Below are 21,407 nucleotides of genomic sequence, written 5' to 3' on the forward strand. Positions count from 1 at the left end.
ATCAGACCAGTGGAGGATCTAGCGCGGTGCAATTGACGAGCGCGGGCCTCTTGTTATTGAGGTATGTAAAAAGAAACGACTCCACCAGTTTTCGCGTTATGCGTAGCTTACCTTTCTCAACATGAGAGTAGTTAACCTCCGCTTTATTGCTCAGGTCGAAAGAATGCTTGCTACAGTAGTATAGAGAGGTAGTTATGGAATACATCACTCAGCCGACCCAGCAGGGTACCCAGGCTACGCAGAAGTATGTCATTGAGAAGTTTTCACAGGAGCAGATAGATGACGATGTGGTTTGCAGGGTGATTTGTACTACAGGACAAATTAAGATCCAAGATTTGAAAGCTGAGGTAGCGGAAGTTATGGCGAATAAGAATGCTATCAAAAAGGTCTGGACGTTTGGAAGGAACCGGACGACGTGCGATTACCACCTTGGCGATATCAATCGGTTATCGAATAAGCACTTCCAGATCATGCTAGGCGAAGATGGGAATCTTCTGCTGAAGGATCTATCTACTAATGGGACTTGGCTAAACAATTGCAGAGTAGAGAAATCGCAAAACATGATTTTGAGTCAGGGAGATGAGATTACCGTTGGGAAGGGCGTAGCTCAGGACGTTGTCAATCTCGTGGTATTTTTCAACGACAGATATCAGAATAAGCTGAAAGCAGCGATACTAGAGGGCTCCGGGGGCTCTGGACAAAAGGGTGTGCTGAATGCTGAAGTCTCGAGTAGAATGCAGCTTACTGGCATTTTTAAGGATTTCTGCATAAACGATGAGGTCGTGGGTCAGGGGGCCTTCGCGACAGTGAAAAAGGCTGTTGAGCGTAAGACCGGGAAGACCTTTGCAGTTAAGATCATAAACAAGCGAAAGGTCATGGGGAATATTGAGGGTGTTTCCAGGGAACTGGAAATCCTGCGAAGACTTAACCATCCTCTGATAGTATCTCTAAAGGCTTTCTATGAAGACGACGAGAGCTATTACCTGGTGATGGAGTTCGTAGCCGGGGGAGATTTAATGGACTTTGTAGCTGCACATGGATCAGTTGGTGAAGACGCAGGGCGTGAAATATCGAGGCAGATCTTGGAAGCAGTGAGTTATATTCACGCGCAGGGTATAAGTCATCGTGACCTGAAACCAGATAACATATTGATAGCACAGGATGATCCTGTTCTAGTTAAGATTACAGATTTTGGGTTAGCAAAGATTCAAGGTAACGGCACATTTATGAAAACTTTCTGTGGCACCCTCGCATATGTAGCTCCAGAAGTGATCGATGGGAAGCTGGGCGATGAACAACATAAGCATAATAACCTCTATTCTTCACTTGTTGACATGTGGTCGATGGGTTGCCTAATTTACGTGATATTAACAGGTCATCTGCCTTTCAGTGGAAGCACGCAAGAGCAACTATACAAGCAAATCGCTCGAGGGTCATACCACGAGGGACCGCTTAAAGACTTCAAGATATCTGAACAAGCGCGTGATTTCATAGATTCCCTACTACAGGTAAATCCACAGGATAGACTGACAGCTGAGAAGGCCTTACAGCATCCTTGGATTAGAGCAGCCTACTTGGTTACAACCTCGAGTTTCCACGTCTCCCTCTCCCAATCGCTGTCACAACAGAAAAATGATGAAAATGTTGAGAAGTCTCTGGAGGAGTCAGGCAATAACAGTAGTGTTGTTGCATCTCAGGCAGCAGAAAGAAAGGGCAGCCAAGGACCAAGGTTTAAAGTTCCAATACAGCCACATGCTCGTGGTAAAAATTGTAAATCGCTCATAGATATATTTCCCAGTGAGGGATCTATCTCATCTGCGGCAGATAAGAGTGCTTTAATGCCATCTCAATCTGATGAGCTCCAGGCGATCTGCCGAGCAGGCCCCGCCCAAAACAAAAGAAATTCCTCAAAACTTCATGAAGGCCTATTCCTGTCACTCATCCCTACAAGCAGCAGCTGCGTGAAGAAAAGCATCCTGCTAACCCAGGGAGTGAATCCCTTTGTCATAGGCCGCGCGGATGAATGCCATGGAAAAATAAATGACAACAGGCTCTCAAGGCTGCACTGCTTTATACTCAAGAAGCGCCATCCCGTTGGAAATAGCATCTACGAATCCCCAGCGCAAGGACTCGACGACATTTGGTACTGTCATAATGGTACGAATGTCAGCTACGTTAACGAAATTAAACTTCCGCCTGGAACAAAGGTTCTTCTACAGGATGGTGACAATATTAAAATCATATGGGACAAGTTGCACAGCGAGGTAATCGCTTTCCACGTTCGTGTTCACGATCCCGCCGGTTTGTTCAATAATGGCCGCGGTATGCAGGGCCCTCGCAGTTTGGTCCGACAGACCCCGGATGAGATTAATTTAGCAACCGCGTTCTTCAACCTTAAGAGTAATGCAGCTGCCAAAACTTCAAAAACGGCCAAAACTGATCTTCAAAAAGCGCCTACTCTGTTGTCGTCTAGCCACATAGGTTTGCAAGACAATAAGATTTACACACCTTCTACGTACAAAAAGCAACCTCTGCCCCTATCACAGGATCCTTCGCGGACTGCTAAGCGCGCCAAACTTTCGCAGGCGGACGCGGCGGATGTTGGCATTGGTTTTCTATAGACAGATTGCGCTATTTACTCCCAATATTTACTTTCGGGTTTGCCAGACGTAATTCAAATGAAAATAATTTACGTATCCTAAATTAATGAAAATAAACAACTGTAAAAGAAACATTCCGGAGGAGGAGCCTGTAACACTATTCTAAATTTTAATGACGTGCCTTATAAATGTTTCGTATCCTCGACATACTAAAAGGAATGTACCGTTTATAGGTTGTGCACGTATATACCTTTGTTAGCAAATCTTCTAGCATTCTTCGAGAACACCAATTTCAATTGGGCGTATAGTACATAAATCGATTGAATTTATCCAAATCTTTTTCTCAGGAGTTTAGTTCGTGTATTTACATCCAAGGACAAGAACTTAACTACCAATCGAGGTTTTTCCAGTGTTGATTGAATATGAGGTTCCAGACATTACTACAGCTTTCTGGCCTACTAGCGGCTGAGATTTCTTTTGCGAACGCGGCAGTTCACCGCGCTCCTCTACACAAGGAGGATGCTAACCTTGATATTGGTGACATCAAGATGGAGCAAAGAGCTGCTTTGTTAGGTCAGAAGTACTTGCACACCTACAAGTTGCTGAAACCAGAAGATGATGTTGAAACAGACTTCCTAAGGCTGGCGGAGGAATCCGGTCACTTGAACCCTCTACACAACTACGACAACGCACAGTATTTCAGTGATATCAGTCTAGGAACTCCTCCACAGTCATTTAGGGTTGTTATGGACACTGGTTCTTCAAACACGTGGGTGCCAAGTAAGAGATGTATGTCGCTCGCCTGTTTGTTACACCACAAATTCGAAGGTAGACGCTCCTCTACCTACAAGCCTAACGGAACTGAGTTTAGGTTGTCCTACGGTAGTGGTGCTGTCGAATGTTTCGTTTCCACAGACACTTTGCGTATCGGTGACTTGGAAATTCAAGACCAGGACTTCGGTGAAGCTACTGCTGAACCTGGCTTAGCCTTCGCTTTCGGAAAATTCGACGGTATTCTCGGTTTGGCTTACGACAACTTGTCTGTTGGCGGTTTGGTTCCACCTTTCTACCAAGCTATTGACCAAGGTCTACTTGATGAACCAGTTTTCGCTTTCTACATTGGTGACGTCAATGGTGATAAGGGTGGTAGCGGTGAAGTCATTCTAGGTGGCTGGGATGAAAACAGATTCAGCGGTAACTTGACCTGGTTGCCTGTCCGTCGTCAACTCTACTGGGAAGTTTCGTTTGAGTCCTTGAGCTTCGGTTCTGATGAAATCAAATTGAGCAACTACGGTGCTGCTATCGACACTGGTACCAGTTTGATCACCTTCCCAACTGTCTTATACGAAGAGATCTTGGACAGAATCGGTGGTAGATCTATCCTGAACGGTATGGTTATGATTGCTTGTAGCGACAGAGAAAAGCTACCAGACATTCACTTCAAGTTCTCAGGCCACAAATTCAGTTTGAGCGCTCACGACTACATTATTGAAATCAGAAGAAACGTTTGTGCCGTTGCTTTCACTAAGCTAGACATGGGTCCTGCTGTTGGTGACATGGCCATTATTGGTGACGTCTTCTTGCGTAAATACTACTCAGTTTACGACCTCGGTAACAATGCCATCGGTTTGGCAAAGTCCGTTTGAGTAATGGACCTCGCATCAAGGACATTTATACACGTGATATTTCGATAAAAAGCTCTCGTTTAACGTTTGCCACAAAATATCTATGCCAGAAGGTTGCTACTTATGATACCAAATTACATAAAGCTGTTTCATATAAACCCACAGCTATAATCTATACCCCACAAAACATATAAAATAAAATACATGCCTATGCACTTTATTTGGCATTAAAAATGTCTTTATATTTGTTTAGTTATATGACTAAGTATTGTTCTCGAATGAACCGTAAAATTCGGTGCGTCAGTATGCATTGTTTACATTCCATAAAGGGAAATTAACGCAAAACCACCAAAACTCCAACTTGAAGTAACAACAAAGATGATTTCGTTCCCTGTAAGCGTTATTTTGTGATAACTATATTATTAATTGAGTTGAAGGGCGTGATTAATAGTGAAGGAAAGAGCATATTGGGCTTATTGATAATAGTATTAATCGCACCAAAAGCTTGGAGAAGGTATTAGTATAGTGGGTGAGGAAGTGTATAGTGACAATATATCCCAGTATGGTGATTACAAGGCCTCCATCGTCAGAAAATAATACTTCGGCGAGCTCCGTATCACTCCCATATACACCTAGGTCAGGGTTAGTAGAGAGTAACGGTTTGGGCTGGCCAGGTAAGGACGAGGGTGGTAATCAGGCTACACTTATTGCACCGTTGGGAACGATTGAAGGTATATATAGCAGGCCTACTAGTCCTTACAGGTATCCTTCACCCTTGGAGGTTCATAGCCACGTTGATGATATATGCAGTCCCCCTACACCGTGGGAAGACCTAAGTGGTAGGGAGAGCCGCCGAATCAGCCCTTCTGACCCCCCTGCGAAATCTGTTTACACCGGAAACATCTCGGTGGCTATAAGGATAAAGCCTTCGGAGTCTTCGACAAAGGATCCGTGGTATGCTTCTAGTAATAAGCTTATACATACTGAATATGGAGAGTTCCAGTTTGATCATGTTTATACCAAGGAGGTCACCAATAATGAGGTGTATCGAGATATCGGAGAGCCCATAGTGGACAAATTAATTCAAGGATATAACGCTATTATTTTTGCATACGGAATGACAGGTTCAGGTAAGACCTTTACGATGAGTGGGAGCAAGCAAGAGCCTGGTTTAATCCCACTATGTGTTGCAGATATCTTCGAGAGAATTACCGCAACCGCTACCTCTGAGAAGAGTTACGCGGTTAAAGTCTCATACTTGGAAATCTACAATGAAAAGATATTCGATCTTCTTGATTCCAATGATACTGCCGCTAGACAGGCTGGAAAGAATACTGCAGGGTTAAAGGTTCGTGACGATTCTACATATGGTGTTAAAGTGGTCGACTTAATCGAGCAAAAAGTTGCGAGCCACAGCGAGGTAATGAAATGTATCGCAACTGGTGATCGCAATCGTAAAACAGGTGAAACAGACTGTAATACACGATCATCTAGATCGCATGCAATTGTGTTACTAAGGCTCGATGTCACTAATTCAAAGACTGGTCTGAAAACCACAAGTACCCTATCTTTATGTGACCTAGCAGGTTCTGAACGAGCTGTTAGCCAATTGGTAAGACGACAGGAAGGTTCATTTATAAACAAATCCTTACTCGCATTAGGGACCGTAATATCCAAATTGAGTTCCAACGGTAACGGATCGGGCTCAAATGGACATCAATTGTCTTCGCTGGGGGGCCATATACCTTACCGTGATTCTAAACTAACAAGAATCCTCCAGCCGGCATTAACAGGCGATAGCATTATTACTACTATATGTACAATCGATACAAAACTCGAATCAAGCGCTGAAACAACAAACACGGTGCGTTTTGCATCCAGGGCTAAGAACATTTTCTTAAATGTTCGCAAGAATGAGTTCGAAATGAACACCGAGAAAGATCACATAATACAGAATTTGCGAAAGCAACTCGATGAGCAGCATGCTACCATCGCTATGTTGCGTAGAAACAACTATAAGGAAAACAGCAGTGTTTTGCTGCCTACCGGCGGCGGTGGTAGTCTTAGCGAAAAGGCCTTAAAGATGGAAAAAGGTTTGCTAGAAGTGGAGAATAACATTCTTAAGACAAAACTAGAGCATTGTGAGAAACTACTCGAGAAAGATACAGTTGTCTTAGAAGATCCTCATGTTAGGGAAATAGTCGATGTTCTTCCGTCTGATATCGCGTCGCTATTGGAAAGTAAAGTACAAAGCATGGAATCCCAGCTAAGGCAATATCGCCAGTATGTCCTAAAGTTGGAAACTGACCTAGAAAAGGCCCAAAAGAACATAATTGAGACAAACACCGTTCAATTCGACCGCCAAAGTACTGCAAATATCCAGCAAAAATACGGTGAAGATGTAGACGTAGAACTACTACTAGAGGAACAAGAGGCGGAGTTAATGGAATTACGCCGGGCTTTAGAAAGAAAAGATAAGATGATAGAAGCATTACAAAGCGCAAGGAGACTACGAAACAGCGCCCTTAGTCAGGTCACAACTGTTGTTCTTAACAAGAAGAGCCTGACTATTGAAGATATGAAGGATATGTGACCCTCGGGTGGCATGAGTATTAGAAAGTGAGTCACATGATTAGAAATAGTCTTACAAAGTATTTAAATATATTAATCTCAGGATCGTTTTAATGAGCACCCTAAAAGCTTACAAAGCAAATTATGAAGAGCTTACAAAGAGCCTACAAAGGGCTGTTTTAGAGTTTAAACAGACCTTTAGCAATAGCACAACAGAGGGCTTGGTAGGGTGGTCAGGGTCCCCAGTGTTCTTCTCGCAAATGGGCTTGAGACATCAGGGATGAAACTGCTGTATATAAAATGATTAGTGTAGTTTTGTTTAGAGTTACTCTGCATCTAAAAAGGTAATATGCGGTACATTGTTTCTTAGTTTAACTCACAATAGAGTATTATATGTCAATCTGTACAATCTACTCCTTACCTAAGAAAAGTAGCTGCTAACCCTTCTATGGATGAAAGGTCTATCTAATTTGTTACTCGTTTCAGCCCCCCCATTAAGGATAAGAAGCTTTCCTTCAGTAGGCATAGATCACGAAACTCAAATGTAAAACCCCAATAAGTTTCTAAAATCCTGGCTTGGATATCTAGGAGTTAATTTTTAAGTGAGTATCCTACAGGATCCCAAATCGCCGAAGTTTCTTTCTCACCTAAAATAGAATGCTGATATCCTGCTACCGTTTGGTATAAGAAACTTGTATCAGGATTGTAGGTAATGTTTTATTATATTCCTGAATAATTACATATATAACAGTTGCTGCTTGGTACAGAAGTAGTGCTTGGTATTGTGATCGTTTATGGAGCGAAGAAACTTAGAGTATTAAAGATGAAAGTAGCTTCAAATAAGAAAACTAGCTCTAAGATTTTGTCATCTACAGTCATATTACTCACCCTTGTTGCATTCATATATTATACTGCCTCGAATGTGGTTACTCTGTATGACAGTATACTTGGAGTCGATTATGGACAGGTAGAAGCGGCCTTACTAGGCATACAACTAGGCGGTGATAGTGAAGGTTCTAGTGGTGATCATACGGTCGGTGAGACCAGAATATTCTCTGACAAGGCGGAACAGGGGCCTACACATAGCCAGTTGTTGACTCCTGATTCGGTCTCTGTGACTAAAAATGAGGAATTTCAGCCACTAGCTGTATTTCAAGAAATAATGAATACCGCACCCATTGTACTATTTATCAGGGGAGATCATGCGGACTCACAGTATATGAAGAAGCTTCTTGATGCCGAATACGAAGTAACGCCCCCTGTTGCAGTGGTGGACCTTAAGAAGCATGCAGAGGGCGACAAGTTGCAGAAATACATTATGCTAAACAAGCTTAATACATACAACACTAACTTCAAACCATCTGATGATATACCTGATGTGCCTTACCTATTTATAAACGGCAATTCTATCATCAACACATCCTTGGACAAGGATATCAAAACTTTACATGCGACTGGTTTGCTTGAAGAAAAACTTAAATCTATGGCGCATGAGCTAGTTAGCATAAAAAGGATAAGCCCGCCCTCTAATAGCTAATTTAAAGTAACGCTACGCTCTTAACGAAATGGACACTGTTCAAGAAATGAAAATTGAAGGATACCTAAATAGTGTTTAGGCAATAGGATATGGATATAATTAATATTATCTAACTATTATCGTATAAAGTTCAGCTTTTTTAAAGTTTGTAATGCCTATCATTGAGTGCTGATCCTAGATTTCAATCGTAGTCCAATTCGCATCTCTTTGGAGCCCGCTCTTCGGCATCGGAGGTTGGGTATTCGTAGAATGCCTTGCCCCAGAAGCACATCAAACCCTGGAGCCATCCTTCTTTCTTCATATACAGAACCTTGCACTTGGCATCGGGCCCCAGAAGACGAGCAGTTATTTCAGAGAGCTGGGCTAGATCAGAATTCTTCGGTAGAAACATTACAACATTACTGCACAATTTAAAGAAACTGGCCAGCGCATCGCTAAGTGGAACAGGAATTAAGGATTTCTCCAAATCGAATTTCTCCTGTTTAAGATACTCCGGTCCACCCCAGGGTGGAGAAGCAAAAATGCAATCTATTTTAACATCCTGAAATCGTCCTTTCTTCGCAATTTCAACCCAATCTCCGTATTTCAGCCATATTCGGTCAATCACATTATATGCCTGCGCATTCTTGTATGTACAATACAGATGATCCAAATTTAAGTCTACGCCATAAACCTTGTCAAAAACTTTAGCAAATTGTATAGAATTTCCTCCGCCGCCACAAAACACGTCTAATACTGTAGTGGCCTCAGGAATGCATGCTTTTATAAATTTGGCAATGAACTTTGCCATAACCTCTGGTGTCACGCTATACCACAGCTCATCGGTCAGGTAAATATTTCCCTTGTCCACTAGACTAAAAAGACTTTTCCTACGGTTCCAGAACTTCCGCAGCCTTCTATCAGTAACTTTGTTTCCAACCTTAAAACGATATTCGTCTCTTTTTAGCAGCTCTTTCAGCTTTTTGCGCTGATTTCTGTACTTCTTCTTATGCATATGCAGAAAGTGGTCCATTCTGTAATCTGAAGCTATTTTATATATTGCAAACGTTTCTTGGTATTGCTATATCTCTTCTTGGCACTTATAGCGGCCTATTGTAGCATTCTCGAGCTCATCGATCCTTTACACACTGCATGTTGCAGGTATATTCTCAACGCTGCTTGATTTCCATCACGTGTACAGAAATGAAATAAATCTATCGTTATATACGAAGGGCTTTCAAATTGAAGTTCGGTAACCAGCCATTTGATTTCCCTTGGAAGTTATAAAAAGTATCCGCAAGGTAAAATTAAAGGTAGAGCTGGTGATAATAAATGTTCAGCCACGCAGCCAGCGCAACCACGCTGATCTTTCGTGAAACAAAAGGGGCGTAGAATAATATGTAGACGATGTTACTTGAAAAATGGGTAAACGCAGCTGGTATGCCAATAGATATGGTAAAGTCTTATAACAGATAGGAATTTATCATATTCGTTTCTGCTTGAAGTCCCAGTTCATAGACGGTTTGAATATTTTGGAAGTATATATTGCACAAGCTACTATTACTACACTTGAATTTCTATAATATAGTGTAGAGAAGAGAAGGACAAAAGTCATTAATCAATGGCTTCACGATCACCTCAAACTAATCAAAGATCGGTTTATGAGGCTGGCCAAAAGTATCGATTCCCGATTTCGAGTTTGATTGCACCAAGGGCCTCCTGTGGCTACGAACCTCCGATTCAAAACGTGACGCCGGCAGCGGCTAATGTTTACGCCAAGCGCTATTCTGATATTAGCAACTTTATTGATAATGAATCAGTAAGTGATGCCTCAACAACTAGTAGCCATTTTTACTCTTTTGCAAATATATCAGATAATACAACGAAGGTAAAGCATCGAAATAGCAAGTCGTCTTACGTGTCGAACTCAGATGGGGAAGACTGCGGACAACCGGTTGGTATATCTAAGACCGGAAGTATTGGCTATAAGAGGTCACTTGATTTAGGAATTATCCTGGAGGATATTGGTGATTCCTCTGGTAAATCTAATGCGCAGGAATTGAACAAACGTAATCTGTCGCTGCTTTTGGATAGGTCTTCATGTATGACTGTAAAGCGCAACGCTTCGTTGAAGTACAGCTCATCTTCTTCAATTTCCATACCTAATCGAAGCACCAACCTCAAGAGATCAAATGCAGTGCGCTGCAAGGGAGGATTGCTGCAGTTTTTTACCCAGTGCTCAATAAGAACGAGAAAACGGCTTAAGAGGTGGAAGCTTGCAATTAGAAAGAAACTGTTCAAGTTCCGCAAGATCACTCCAAATAAAAAATCTAGGGGTCATGCTATAACGACATCCCATTTGCAGAGAGCAAACGGGTATGTTTCCAATATATCCAGATCCCTCTCTGTACGTTCGGGGCTAGGAAATATACCCAATCTGGCTCATCTGTCACGGTCAAGCAGTCAATTGCTAACGACAGACTCAAGTTCTTACAGGCGTGCCAATTCTTTGAGACGCTCACCATCATCGATAAAACGTGCAGCTACTGTCTTGCGCTCATCGCCTTCTCTTTTTGGCGCCAGTTTAGTTTCCAAAGAAAGTACCGGAGTTTCAATAGAAACTGAGAATAGTACTGCCCGCTCATCGCAGATGGTAAGGTCCCAAGTTTCAACTTCGTTAAATTCTTTGCTACGGCAGCCATCAATTGTTGTCAACAACAAAGTTGTTCCGCTTTCTACATACACTGCCAAGAGTAATTATTTGCCAATCTCCGAACGTGATGAAGATCAAGAATTGAACAATGACAACTATGTTATCAACCCATCCAATCAGATAAGTACCATCCGGGAAGTAAGTGACACCAGTGAAAGTAAATACGGTTCAACTGTCGCAGCTTATGATGATGAGTGTAGTATTATGTCATCGCACTACCATGACGCGTCAGCGGTACCACCAGCGCAATACGATGACGATTATGACGACGATGAAGAATCGATAATTGCATACAACAATAGTATAGAAAGAGCGAAGGAGGTATGGCATCAGTTCTTAAGGAAGGTAATTGCATCTAGAATCAAGGACAGATTACAAACACTAAAATTCCCAGCTCCAGTAGCTTCAAACAACAACGACACGAGGGAGTTGCTAGACTCAATTATCAAACTATTAATGGACAATGACCTGCTTGCGGTCAATAAAGGAGAGCAAGAAGAAAGTAGCTGTATTACATCAAGAGTGGACAGCAGCATGTCATCAAATCCCATGTTCGCTCTTCCTGCAGCGATTGCGGATGTGAGAAGGTCGCTAACCATGCCAGTGGGGCTGAACTACAAGTAATATAGTATAATGTAATCTGTATCTAAAGTAAGATTTATGTAATGCTATTATTACTTTTAATGACTTTCTATTGTAACATTGCTTTATAGTTGGATCACTTGTAATATATATTTTACATTTAGGATAGTTATGATAGTTAAAATGATAATCAACAAAATTTTAAGATTAAAACATTAGTTTAGTCAGCCAATGCTTTATTAATAGTATTATAGTTTACTTAGGTATTAATTGTCAAAATAAACAGGTGTGGGCAATACCACACTAGCCATATCAGCCGTCAACTTATGAGCGACTATCCTTTCCTGGAATTTGGCAAATAACTTACAAACAGATTCGAGACCCCACCTAGTGCCATTAGGTGTTATCCAGCCAACGTGACCACCTTTAGTGGTTTCCACTAACAATAGATAAGGATTAACGTCAACTTCTCTATGAGGGCTAGTTTCGGCTGGCACAAGCGGATCGTCTAATGAGTTAAGGCATATCAAAGGTGTCCTTACCTGCAATATCTGATTTACACAACTGGCATGACGATAATATTCAAAGGATGTGTTGTACCCAAATATTTTGGCAGTAAATTCATTATCATACTCTTCGAATGTTGTTACTGTATCCAACTTCTTGTAGCTTTCCACCATATTTGGGTCCCTCAGCAGTTCATCCAAGTGTTCTTTCACCATGGCAACTAGATTGCGAGTAATCATATTGCCAACTACTTTATTGTTCAACTTATTGCGTTTAAGAGAGTGTTGAGAAGCTGAAAAGTCCCAAAGAGTACCTAGCACCACAGCACATGAAATCTCGGATTTGCTACCCTCCTGTCCCAGATAGTTTATCACCAGCGATGATCCAAATGAAGTTGCCATCAAATAGATTTTACGATTTGGATATAAACTCCGCAGTTTATTTACTGCGGTGCGTAGATCATTTGTTGAGAGAGCATTGAATAATCGCGGGGTTGTGATAGTAGAATACCCGCAGCCCCTGTGGTTCAGAACACATGCTTCAAACCCATACTTTTCGTTTATAAGCTTCACAGTGTGTCGTACCCATCTTCCCTGAGAACCTCCGGTTAAACCATGTAAATACAATAATATTGGTTTTTCATCTGCAGAGGGAAGCGCGTCAATCTCCGGAGTAGTAAAGTATCTACAGAACGGACCAAGACTGTTCTTTTGGGTCTCGGGAATCTCCATATCATCTAAATTATATTTTTCCCACGTGGAGTGCGGCGTTACAAAATCCAGTGCTCCTACACCTCCATCCTCGTAATTTAGCATTAGCCTTCGGTACCAAACAATGTCAACGTTCCTAGCATTCCTAGAAAAGGTAGCAAAAGTCTGAAGTAAACCTGTAAAATATAAAGGATGAAATAGTTGCCTCGCGCCGTCCCTAAATTCTGGAATATCCTCCTCAATTATTCTTTGTACGGTAACGCTCTCGTCCGTTGCCTTATCGCGAAACTCTATAGGTTGTCTTGGAACAACCAACCTGACAGTGTTCCAAAAAGAAAATACCATACTCTAAAATCAATAACAAACTTGCTGGAGCATCTGGAAACTTTTTTTAATCCCCATCACAGGCTAAACTGCCCAATATATAGCAATCATTATTTTGGCCCGTGAAGAACTTGGGATCTCATTACGAAGTAATCAGACAGAAAAGGAACCCAGCGTTCACAGCGTAAGCATGAGAATGCAACAAAACCGACTTTCCCACATGTTCAATATCGCTTTGAGTTCCTTTCAAAGCCTCTGTGTAAGTGTTTTGCATGGGCTATTAGTTACCAGACCGCTTGTTTATTTTCCTTTCTCGCAAAACACAATTACAAATTTAATTTCCATAACCCTGTCCCTAAAACCTAGTAAGCTATTCGTAAGCAGAACTCTACAGGCAGCAGTCTACTAGGAAGCAGTTACAGCTATACTATATTACAACAGTATTCTTGACATTAAATTAATCGGAGAGCTTTAAGAGCCCTTCTGGCTGATCCCAGCCCACTATACTTTTGTTCCTTCAATCGAGTTGGCCCTTGAGCCGATCCTATGTGTTCCTTGTTCCTACCAATGTAATTACGCTAAGCAGTCGTAGCTAATAGCCCGCAGTGTCTCTGAGGAATCCAATTGCTCATTTAAACATCCTACCGTATCGCACAATGTCATACATGTATCGAGGTCGAAGTCCTGCTCATTTGCAAATAAAAGGAATTGCTCTTTGTCAGAAAAGTATTCCTCAAGAACACTAGGAAAATCATTCCCAACCAGTTCTAAAGCTACAGTGTCCTGCATCGTGCTTGACTATGATTGAAATCTTAAACGAACGATATTACATTTACAGACCTTAAATACTATCCGCCCCGGGGTTTAAGCGTGCGCGTAAAAGCGGACCAATTCAGTTCCGTCTTGCACTTAAAGGCGTCTAATATGTCACTTGATTTTGCAATTAGCATTGCGAATCGCGTAGTTTACACAGGGGCTTACAGATTGTAAATAGTGATCCCTGGCTGACCAGGAATTGCGTTTTCTGTTGCCTTACATGATGGGACTTCACATTCTTCCCCTGTCAAGATGTCACGCCCGACCCGGAATCCGTGTGGGAAAGCAATGTATTGGAATTCAACGACCTTTATAGTTTGGCACGCCCTCTGAATAACGTCAATTGTAGCCTTTACTGTAGCAACTTCATCGAAAAGCAATTCACGGTTGAAGACGGTTGCGGGCGATTCAGTTACCAGCCGTTGTTTCAGTAAGGATATAAACGGCATTGCACGTTTCATATCACGAGGGTCAACCCTACTCTTCACAACATTATTATCTTGTAGAGACTGCTGCTCAAACAGGTCACGCACCAAATCGATGTAGCGTGTTTGCCATTCAGGGAAGGACTCAGCAATATACATACAAAGCTTAGCAGGCCTCGTAGGGTCAACGTCAGAGCCTTTCCCCTTTTTCTTCTTTAGTGCCTGTCCCTCAGATTCACGGATTGCACGTTGAATATCACGTAGGTATTCGAGAGCTGACAAGGCACCAGCATCGACCGGTTTCGAAGCTCTTGGGAAAGACGTCACATGCACGGACATTTGGTTTCCAAGAACTTGGCGGTAAATATATTCCGCAAAGTGAGGCGCAATTGGTGCTAACATAAGAGCCTGTGTTTCAATATAGCGAAGAACAAGGTCCCTGTGCATAACTCCGCAGGCTTCTCTATAGTAATCACGCGATGCCTGATAATCAAATAAACCGGATTTTAGAGCCCCCTTATAATTAGTTAATTCGTACTGCCTGTAAGTTTCTTCGATCAACGCGTTCATTTCGTTCTCAAACGCGACGTCGAAAAATTCGGAGATTGGACCAGTCCGAAGATTTTCTAGGTCTCCGACGATCTCATGAGCCCATTCTTTGAGATTGAACAGTCTTAGAATTGCGGCATTAGCATTAGCCTCGTCGAAGTTGGCATCCTCGACAGTATCTCCGGCGTCGGCAAGTGCAATACGTGATGCATCGGCACCAAATTTCTCTACGATTTGTTTCAGGGTCATGAAGTTACCAGTGGATTTGGACATCTTAGCGTTGTTGAGCATTAAATGACCATTAGCACGGATACCGCGAGGCCAGAACTTACGAGGGAACAGGGCGACGTGAGTGTAGATGAAAAAGGTCAAATGGTTGGGGATAAGGTCCTTACCAGAAATGGAGACATCAAGTGGGTAGAAGTACTCGAACTCTCTTCTGAGTATGTTTAACGCTCTGACTGGAATCTCTGTCTTAGGAACGTCAGTTGCATGTTGGAAGATGTAGTCGAAGACCTCATCGGTTAGCTGATCTGCGCGAATGCCGAGTGGGCCAAGTTTATGGCCATAATAGTCAGAGAAAAGCAGATGGGCTATGGTATAGAAGGCCTGGTATATAGTTGAATCGGAAAGGGATTCCACTAGGTATTTCTCGTCCCATGGCAACTTAGTACCGAGACCATAAGTACGACTAACAGCCCAGTTCTTCAACCAGCCAAGAACACCTTCAAAGGCGTTCTTGACTTCAGGGGAGAAGAGGCACATCTGCTGCAGGCATTCCTCTGCCAGGGCACGCCAAGTTGGCTCACCATAGTCGACATACCATTGGTCTTCGAGTGAAACAATACATTCATCACCGGAACGCGAAACGACTAGAGATTCGGGTTCGTTATAGACAAATGCGAGGCCCTCGCGTATGAGGTCGTTTTTGACCTTTGTCTTGGCAGCTTCAACCTTTTCGCCCTTGTATGGGCCACAGATCATGGTACCTGTATAGAAATCCTCTTTGTAGGCGTGCTTCTTTGCCTCCGCAAGGAGAACAGTTTCCTTTGGAGAACGAATCTTGTACTCCTCACAAACGGCTTTTGCGATCATATCACCATACTTTTCGGTGGTGATGATAGGTACTGCATCGTAACTAACCCAGGATGGGTCAATCCCATAGTACGCTGCCTTGTTCCGCAAATCAAGGGTGGTTATGTAGTCATCTGGGGAATTAGATGGCACACATGTGACAACACCGGTACCCTTGGTGGAAATCACAGTTTCCATAGGTAAGATTCTGAGTTCTGGGTAGGCAGAGAGAGGTGCATGGATTCTACTTCCAACGAATTTACTACCAAGGACAGTGGTGATAGCCTCGTAACGACCTCTGACTGGAGTCAACTTTTGGTAAGACATGTTCTTGAACGCACGCTCGGTAGTTATGTAGTAAGAGTCACCTGCATCAAAGATACCGTACTCTATTTTTGGAGAAACAAAACAACACGTCTGGCCATACATGGTTTCTGGTCTTAGGGTGGCCGCAACAAAGTAGATCTTCTTGGACCTATCTAAAGCATCAACAGCGTCTATAATTTCTTTAGCCTCTGGAGCGAACTCGATTACCTCAATCTTGATCCCTACATATTCTTGTGGTGTAACACCCTCACCAGACTGTCTGTCATGATCCATACAGGCTTGACCATCCTTTTCTGAATAAATAGTGTATCTTTCACCAAACTTGACCTTTTTAGTAGCCTTGAGTTTGTTCATCTGCCATCTAATAAAGGCATCGTAGTATGGGTTCATGTCGGTAGTGATGAAAGAACGTCTCCAGTCAATACGAGAACCAAAGTCAGTACAATCCTGTTCACATAGAGGTGGGAAATATGTTAGCCAGTACTGGGCATCGGCGAATTTAATCACCTCTTCACGAGGAATACCCAACTGTAACATAATTTCAAACTGGTACTTCCCGCTGCCTTTCTTAGCTGCAGCCTTTGATTTCTTCGCTTTGAACTTAGTCACATCTTCAGAATCAGGCTTCTCTTCCTTAACCTCAGGAACTTCTTCTTCGTCCTCTTCCTCCACAGCAGCGTTAGCAAAATCTTCGCCAAACATCTCAGCCTCACGCTTCAACTTGTCAGCACACGCAAGAATAGGCATACCGGTACAGTGGAATCCAAGAGGAAACAACGCGCGCTTTCCATTCATCCTCTCGAAACCAATCGAGAACTCAACTTTCGACAATGTAAAACAATGCCCAGCGTGTAAAACACCATTCATGTAAGGATAAGCCATGGAAGACATGAACTTGGGGTATTTTTTCTGCAATTCCTCAGAGTCCATACTAATACTCTCTTCATCAATAGATGGAGCATCGATCTCAAATAAATGTTCATCGGACCATATTTTTTGATATTTCTTTTCAATAGCGATCAATGCATCTCTACGAGCAGTATTTTCTAACACTAACCCTTTGGATCCTTTAGATCCTTTCGAGGTAGAAGCAGACATTCCTAAATGATGTACAGGGAGACAGTTAGATCTAAGTTAAGTATAATCCATGCGTTTTTTTGTTGTGACTAACTAAAAAATTTTCTTTTTTCTCATGGCCATCTCGGCCACTATGTATGAACTTCGACAAGTTACGTTGTACGACTACTCTTACTACTCATGACATTACTAAGTATATTTGAATAATAACAATTGCTTCATCGTATACTTATCTATGAGCATTATGTTAATATTTTAACTATTTGTCTTTTTTTTGTTTAGAACTTCGAATCCTCTGTCACGTAGAATATGTATTGTACTGATCCAGGTCGAAGTAGCGTAGTCAAGATTATTCGCAACAGAACTTGGCTTCGATTCAACCCCGCCAGTTGTAAAGTACTTGCCTGTATCTTTTTCCAGTGTAAGATCTGGCGATATGGCCCCTTTTAAAGTGCCCATTGAGCCTTCTTCATTGGATACACCAAAAAAGAAGCCCGCTATCTGAAAGAGGATCCAGAAGATAATTCCTACCAGCGGTAGTCTGGTCCAGTAGCTGAATAGATTTGTATTCATGACGAGTCCGGGGTGGACAGAAATGCATAGTACTTCGGGGTGCTTAATTGATAGTATTTTTGTGAAGTGAATTGAGGCGGTTTTTGCCATTGCGTAACGCATCCATGTGAATAAAGTGTCAGGGCGGTAGTTGAATTGCTGGGATAGGTCAAAGTGTTTAAACTGTAAATGATGTCCAACTGACGATAATGTAATAATTCTGCCATGACACGCCTCAATGTATGGAAGTAGACGCATTGTCAATAAAAAATGTGCAACATAGTTAGTCTGCATCTGGACTTCAAGCCCATCTTTAGTTAAATCGTATGGAATCGCCATTACACCCGCATTGTTTATAAGAATATGCAAAGTCTGCTCCATCAGAAGGAAACTCTTGGTTGCTTGCTCGACTGAATTCAAATCGGTTAAATCAATTGATAAATACTTTAACTCCCCAAAGTAACGGTCGACATCTTCCGCTGAATTGCCAACTACGTACCGCCTTTTCACTGCCTCTTCCTTAATCTCCTTAATGGCTTTACGGACGCGTGTATGATTTCTACCACCAATATACACTATAATACCGTGCATATATAAATGAAGTACGGTGAACCACCCAATGCCGCTATTACCTCCGGTAACAAGGGCAACTCTTCTGTCCTTTATAGGATCAAAGTATGGTAATTTTTCAGGATCAAAGTCTATCATAACTGTTATGCTTTAAACTGAACAAGTCTGAGAGTAGGTCTTTAAGCATAGAAGTTCAGTTATTCTCCAAGTTTAATCGCTTAGGAATAGAGTATTTAATGAAGTTTTGCCAGTACCTTATGGTCTAAGATATTTTAATGGAAACTTTTTTGTTAGTAGTTTCGAGTTTTAGCTGGCTACTTAAAAAGAAATAATATTAGATCTCTCAACTCGTATTGTAAGCCCTTTCAGAGTTGTCTTAGAAGCTCCCAAGCATTCAATGAGGCTTTGGATATTAAGATTGTAGATTCACCTTTCTGATATCTTTATTGATGTTCACTTTGGCGTAAACAGTATTATTTTCTTCCTAATTGATGACTTCTGAACCTAAAAGTAACATTTAAAATGTTGAACATTAAAGTATGAAAGGTAAGATACATACAGGCTACACTCCCTTTGTCTTTTACTTGATCACTATGGTACCCAGAAGGTAAATTCTATTATAAAATCCTTTTATTACATGAAATTCCGACAAAAACAGCTCTTTCCTTGTTTATTAGGAATATTTTACGCTAAAAGCTATAGTTAGGATAGATAGGATATATGATGTTTTTAAAGTTCAATTGATGCTCAGTAGATGAAGAAAAAGGAACTCTGCTATGAATTTTGTTGTGCTGTTGTGCTGCATTAACATGCTGCCGGGGCTTTTAAAAATATGTAATAAAAAAACCTACTTCGTTTAAACTCAATATGTTGCATAAATGGGTGAACCCAATTAATAACGCATGGAATACGAAAAGCTATTGTTTGAACTTCAGCCCATTATTGAAGCTAATACTGTGGCTGAAGTACCCCTAGAAGAGGCCTATGTTGAAAGATATATCAAGGTATTGGATGAACTGGCAGTACACCTTCGCTCTGAATCTAATAGACGATTAATATTGGAAACGGGGTTCTTGAAGGAACTATTTAAGAAGACTGCTATGGTATTAGACGAAGCTTTGAAAGGACAAGATTCATTGTTTTTACGGATGTCATCAGAGATGATTCGTTGTATTGCTAATAGCTTTGTCGATAATGATGAGAACCGTAATGCTTTCATTAGCGGGGATATAAGTAAACCTAACGCGATTCTGGACGAGAATGTTCGAAAAATTCTTGAGCTCGATATACATGAGACGTTCGTTACAGAACTGCAGCTGCGGACTGTTGCTCTAGTTCGTAACTTCTGTTTGGGCAATGAAGAATATGTTAAACGTTGTTCTTTGAACGTGACCGGTCCCTTACTAAGATTATTGGAGAAAGAGTCATACGATATTTTTGGAGAGGAAAGTACATTGTTACAGTTGGTTTTGGCATTGCTAAGTGATTTGGTTGAGTTTTATGCCGAGCACATAAATATTTCAAATGTTGAACAATTGGCTAAGTTATTGGTAAGGTTTGCAGACGCCGTTGAATCTGTAAGCGAAGAGTTTCCGTACGAAAAAGAAGAGGAAGAAGAAGAAGAAGAAGAAGAAGAAGATGATGATGATGATGAAGAAGAAGAAGATAAAGAAAATGTTGAGCAAGAAGAAGCAGATGAGGACGAAGAAGTTGCGGACGATCCAATAACGGAGGAACTTTTTAATCTAACCAGAGTGTTAGAGGATTCCCTTGACAGAAACGATTCGCTAGACTTCTCTGACCCAATCAGATGTGGCGCTTTGCAGCGAAAGTTCTTGGAAGCATTAGACATACTATACAATAAGGCTTTCAGTAACAAACTGATCATAATGAGAAGAATCACGTCTTTTGTAGGTTACGTTTCCGCTAATAAGACCAATACGAACATCGAAGACAGAGAAATGTGCTACGCGGTAGCAAAAAACTCTGAAAATGAGTATGCAATTTCAGCAGCGTTGTTTGTGTTATCAAACTCTATATCTGGAAGGAAGGACGTGGATGAGTTGCTTTCACATATTTCGCTGCGCGATTTAATAAAATGCACCTCTACACTCAGAGATCCGTTTGTCTACCAGAGTTTCTTGGATATTTTTAAGAAATGTTTGAATCTCGTCTCCATTGTTGATTTAAAGGATGATGACTATTCTCAGTTATTTAAGGTACTCAAATCGGTCAATGAACAATGCAAATATTACACAAATTTATCTCCCCTACTTGAAGCTACACTCAAAAAAATTTTGGCCACCTTTAGCAGCCAAGCGTTGATGTCGCAGCCAGATCTATTCGAGGTCGTTTTGAATAGCGGAGGCGTCCCAGTGTGTCTGCTATTGGACAAATTGAGTAAAAAACGCGAAACTGTACCTAAAGAACAGCTCGAACAGCTCATTGACGCGTTATTACAGTTTAATGACCCATCTTCTGAGAACCAAGGCGTATCCATACAGTATCTATTCCATGTCACAAAATCCCTTGGAATTTATGTTCATGGTAGCCAACCTCAAGAGATCGACGAGCTATTGGGACGTTATGCTGATAAGCTGAAGATCCTACTGGACTCTGTTCAACAGTTGCGAGACAACGATGATTCAGGTTCAAAAAGCGTCTTGAATAACGCTAGATTTACTTGTGGCTTACTAATCGAGCACGCCAAGACGCCAACAGCGTTAAACAATGAGCCCAGTTATCAAGCCCTTATCTCTCTTTGTAAGAATATGTTGTAATCAGAAGAGAACTAATCAATTACTATCAACTATCATTACCAACGATGAACCGTTTTCGACTCTCCATTGTATATCGCATGACTTTACCC

The 21,407-nt window shown here is 41.6% G+C and overlaps 11 protein-coding genes across 11 annotated transcripts; 6 read left to right on the forward strand and 5 right to left on the reverse strand.

The window, feature by feature from the left end:
* Nucleotides 1-194: 194 nt before the first annotated feature.
* On the forward strand, nucleotides 195-2,621 carry RAD53 (serine/threonine/tyrosine protein kinase RAD53; the record flags this gene model as incomplete). Its single annotated transcript, XM_018132591.1, has 1 exon — nucleotides 195-2,621. The coding sequence occupies one exon, from the start codon at nucleotides 195-197 to the stop codon at nucleotides 2,619-2,621; it is 2,427 nt and encodes an 808-aa protein (XP_017988128.1).
* Nucleotides 2,622-3,022: 401 nt separating this feature from the next.
* On the forward strand, nucleotides 3,023-4,246 carry PEP4 (proteinase A; the record flags this gene model as incomplete). Its single annotated transcript, XM_018132590.1, has 1 exon — nucleotides 3,023-4,246. One exon carries the CDS (start codon nucleotides 3,023-3,025, stop codon nucleotides 4,244-4,246), a length of 1,224 nt encoding a protein of 407 aa, XP_017988129.1.
* Nucleotides 4,247-4,787: 541 nt separating this feature from the next.
* Nucleotides 4,788-6,818, forward strand: KIP2 (Kip2p; the record flags this gene model as incomplete). The annotated part of the gene is made up of 1 exon (XM_018132589.1): nucleotides 4,788-6,818. One exon carries the CDS (start codon nucleotides 4,788-4,790, stop codon nucleotides 6,816-6,818), a length of 2,031 nt encoding a protein of 676 aa, XP_017988130.1.
* Nucleotides 6,819-7,619: 801 nt separating this feature from the next.
* PRM4 (pheromone-regulated protein PRM4) lies at nucleotides 7,620-8,333 on the forward strand (the record flags this gene model as incomplete). The annotated part of the gene is made up of 1 exon (XM_018132588.1): nucleotides 7,620-8,333. The coding sequence occupies one exon, from the start codon at nucleotides 7,620-7,622 to the stop codon at nucleotides 8,331-8,333; it is 714 nt and encodes a 237-aa protein (XP_017988131.1).
* Nucleotides 8,334-8,514: 181 nt separating this feature from the next.
* On the reverse strand, nucleotides 8,515-9,345 carry TGS1 (RNA methyltransferase; the record flags this gene model as incomplete). The annotated part of the gene is made up of 1 exon (XM_018132587.1): nucleotides 8,515-9,345. One exon carries the CDS (start codon nucleotides 9,343-9,345, stop codon nucleotides 8,515-8,517), a length of 831 nt encoding a protein of 276 aa, XP_017988132.1.
* A 588-nt stretch (nucleotides 9,346-9,933) lies between these two features.
* AIM44 (Aim44p) lies at nucleotides 9,934-11,649 on the forward strand (the record flags this gene model as incomplete). The annotated part of the gene is made up of 1 exon (XM_018132586.1): nucleotides 9,934-11,649. The coding sequence occupies one exon, from the start codon at nucleotides 9,934-9,936 to the stop codon at nucleotides 11,647-11,649; it is 1,716 nt and encodes a 571-aa protein (XP_017988133.1).
* A 224-nt stretch (nucleotides 11,650-11,873) lies between these two features.
* MGL2 (putative carboxylic ester hydrolase) lies at nucleotides 11,874-13,169 on the reverse strand (the record flags this gene model as incomplete). The annotated part of the gene is made up of 1 exon (XM_018132585.1): nucleotides 11,874-13,169. The coding sequence occupies one exon, from the start codon at nucleotides 13,167-13,169 to the stop codon at nucleotides 11,874-11,876; it is 1,296 nt and encodes a 431-aa protein (XP_017988134.1).
* Nucleotides 13,170-13,721: 552 nt separating this feature from the next.
* On the reverse strand, nucleotides 13,722-13,937 carry AW171_hschr53072 (HEL142Cp; the record flags this gene model as incomplete). The annotated part of the gene is made up of 1 exon (XM_018132584.1): nucleotides 13,722-13,937. The coding sequence occupies one exon, from the start codon at nucleotides 13,935-13,937 to the stop codon at nucleotides 13,722-13,724; it is 216 nt and encodes a 71-aa protein (XP_017988135.1).
* Nucleotides 13,938-14,125: 188 nt separating this feature from the next.
* On the reverse strand, nucleotides 14,126-17,437 carry CDC60 (leucine--tRNA ligase CDC60; the record flags this gene model as incomplete). Its single annotated transcript, XM_018132583.1, has 1 exon — nucleotides 14,126-17,437. The coding sequence occupies one exon, from the start codon at nucleotides 17,435-17,437 to the stop codon at nucleotides 14,126-14,128; it is 3,312 nt and encodes a 1,103-aa protein (XP_017988136.1).
* A 234-nt stretch (nucleotides 17,438-17,671) lies between these two features.
* On the reverse strand, nucleotides 17,672-18,676 carry ENV9 (Env9p; the record flags this gene model as incomplete). Its single annotated transcript, XM_018132582.1, has 1 exon — nucleotides 17,672-18,676. The coding sequence occupies one exon, from the start codon at nucleotides 18,674-18,676 to the stop codon at nucleotides 17,672-17,674; it is 1,005 nt and encodes a 334-aa protein (XP_017988137.1).
* Nucleotides 18,677-19,440: 764 nt separating this feature from the next.
* BEM4 (Bem4p) lies at nucleotides 19,441-21,318 on the forward strand (the record flags this gene model as incomplete). The annotated part of the gene is made up of 1 exon (XM_018132581.1): nucleotides 19,441-21,318. The coding sequence occupies one exon, from the start codon at nucleotides 19,441-19,443 to the stop codon at nucleotides 21,316-21,318; it is 1,878 nt and encodes a 625-aa protein (XP_017988138.1).
* Between the last annotated feature and the right edge of the window lie 89 nt (nucleotides 21,319-21,407).

This window comes from Eremothecium sinecaudum, chromosome V, assembly GCF_001548555.1.
Source record: "Eremothecium sinecaudum strain ATCC 58844 chromosome V, complete sequence".
NCBI classification, from domain to species: Eukaryota; Fungi; Ascomycota; class Saccharomycetes; order Saccharomycetales; family Saccharomycetaceae; genus Eremothecium; species Eremothecium sinecaudum.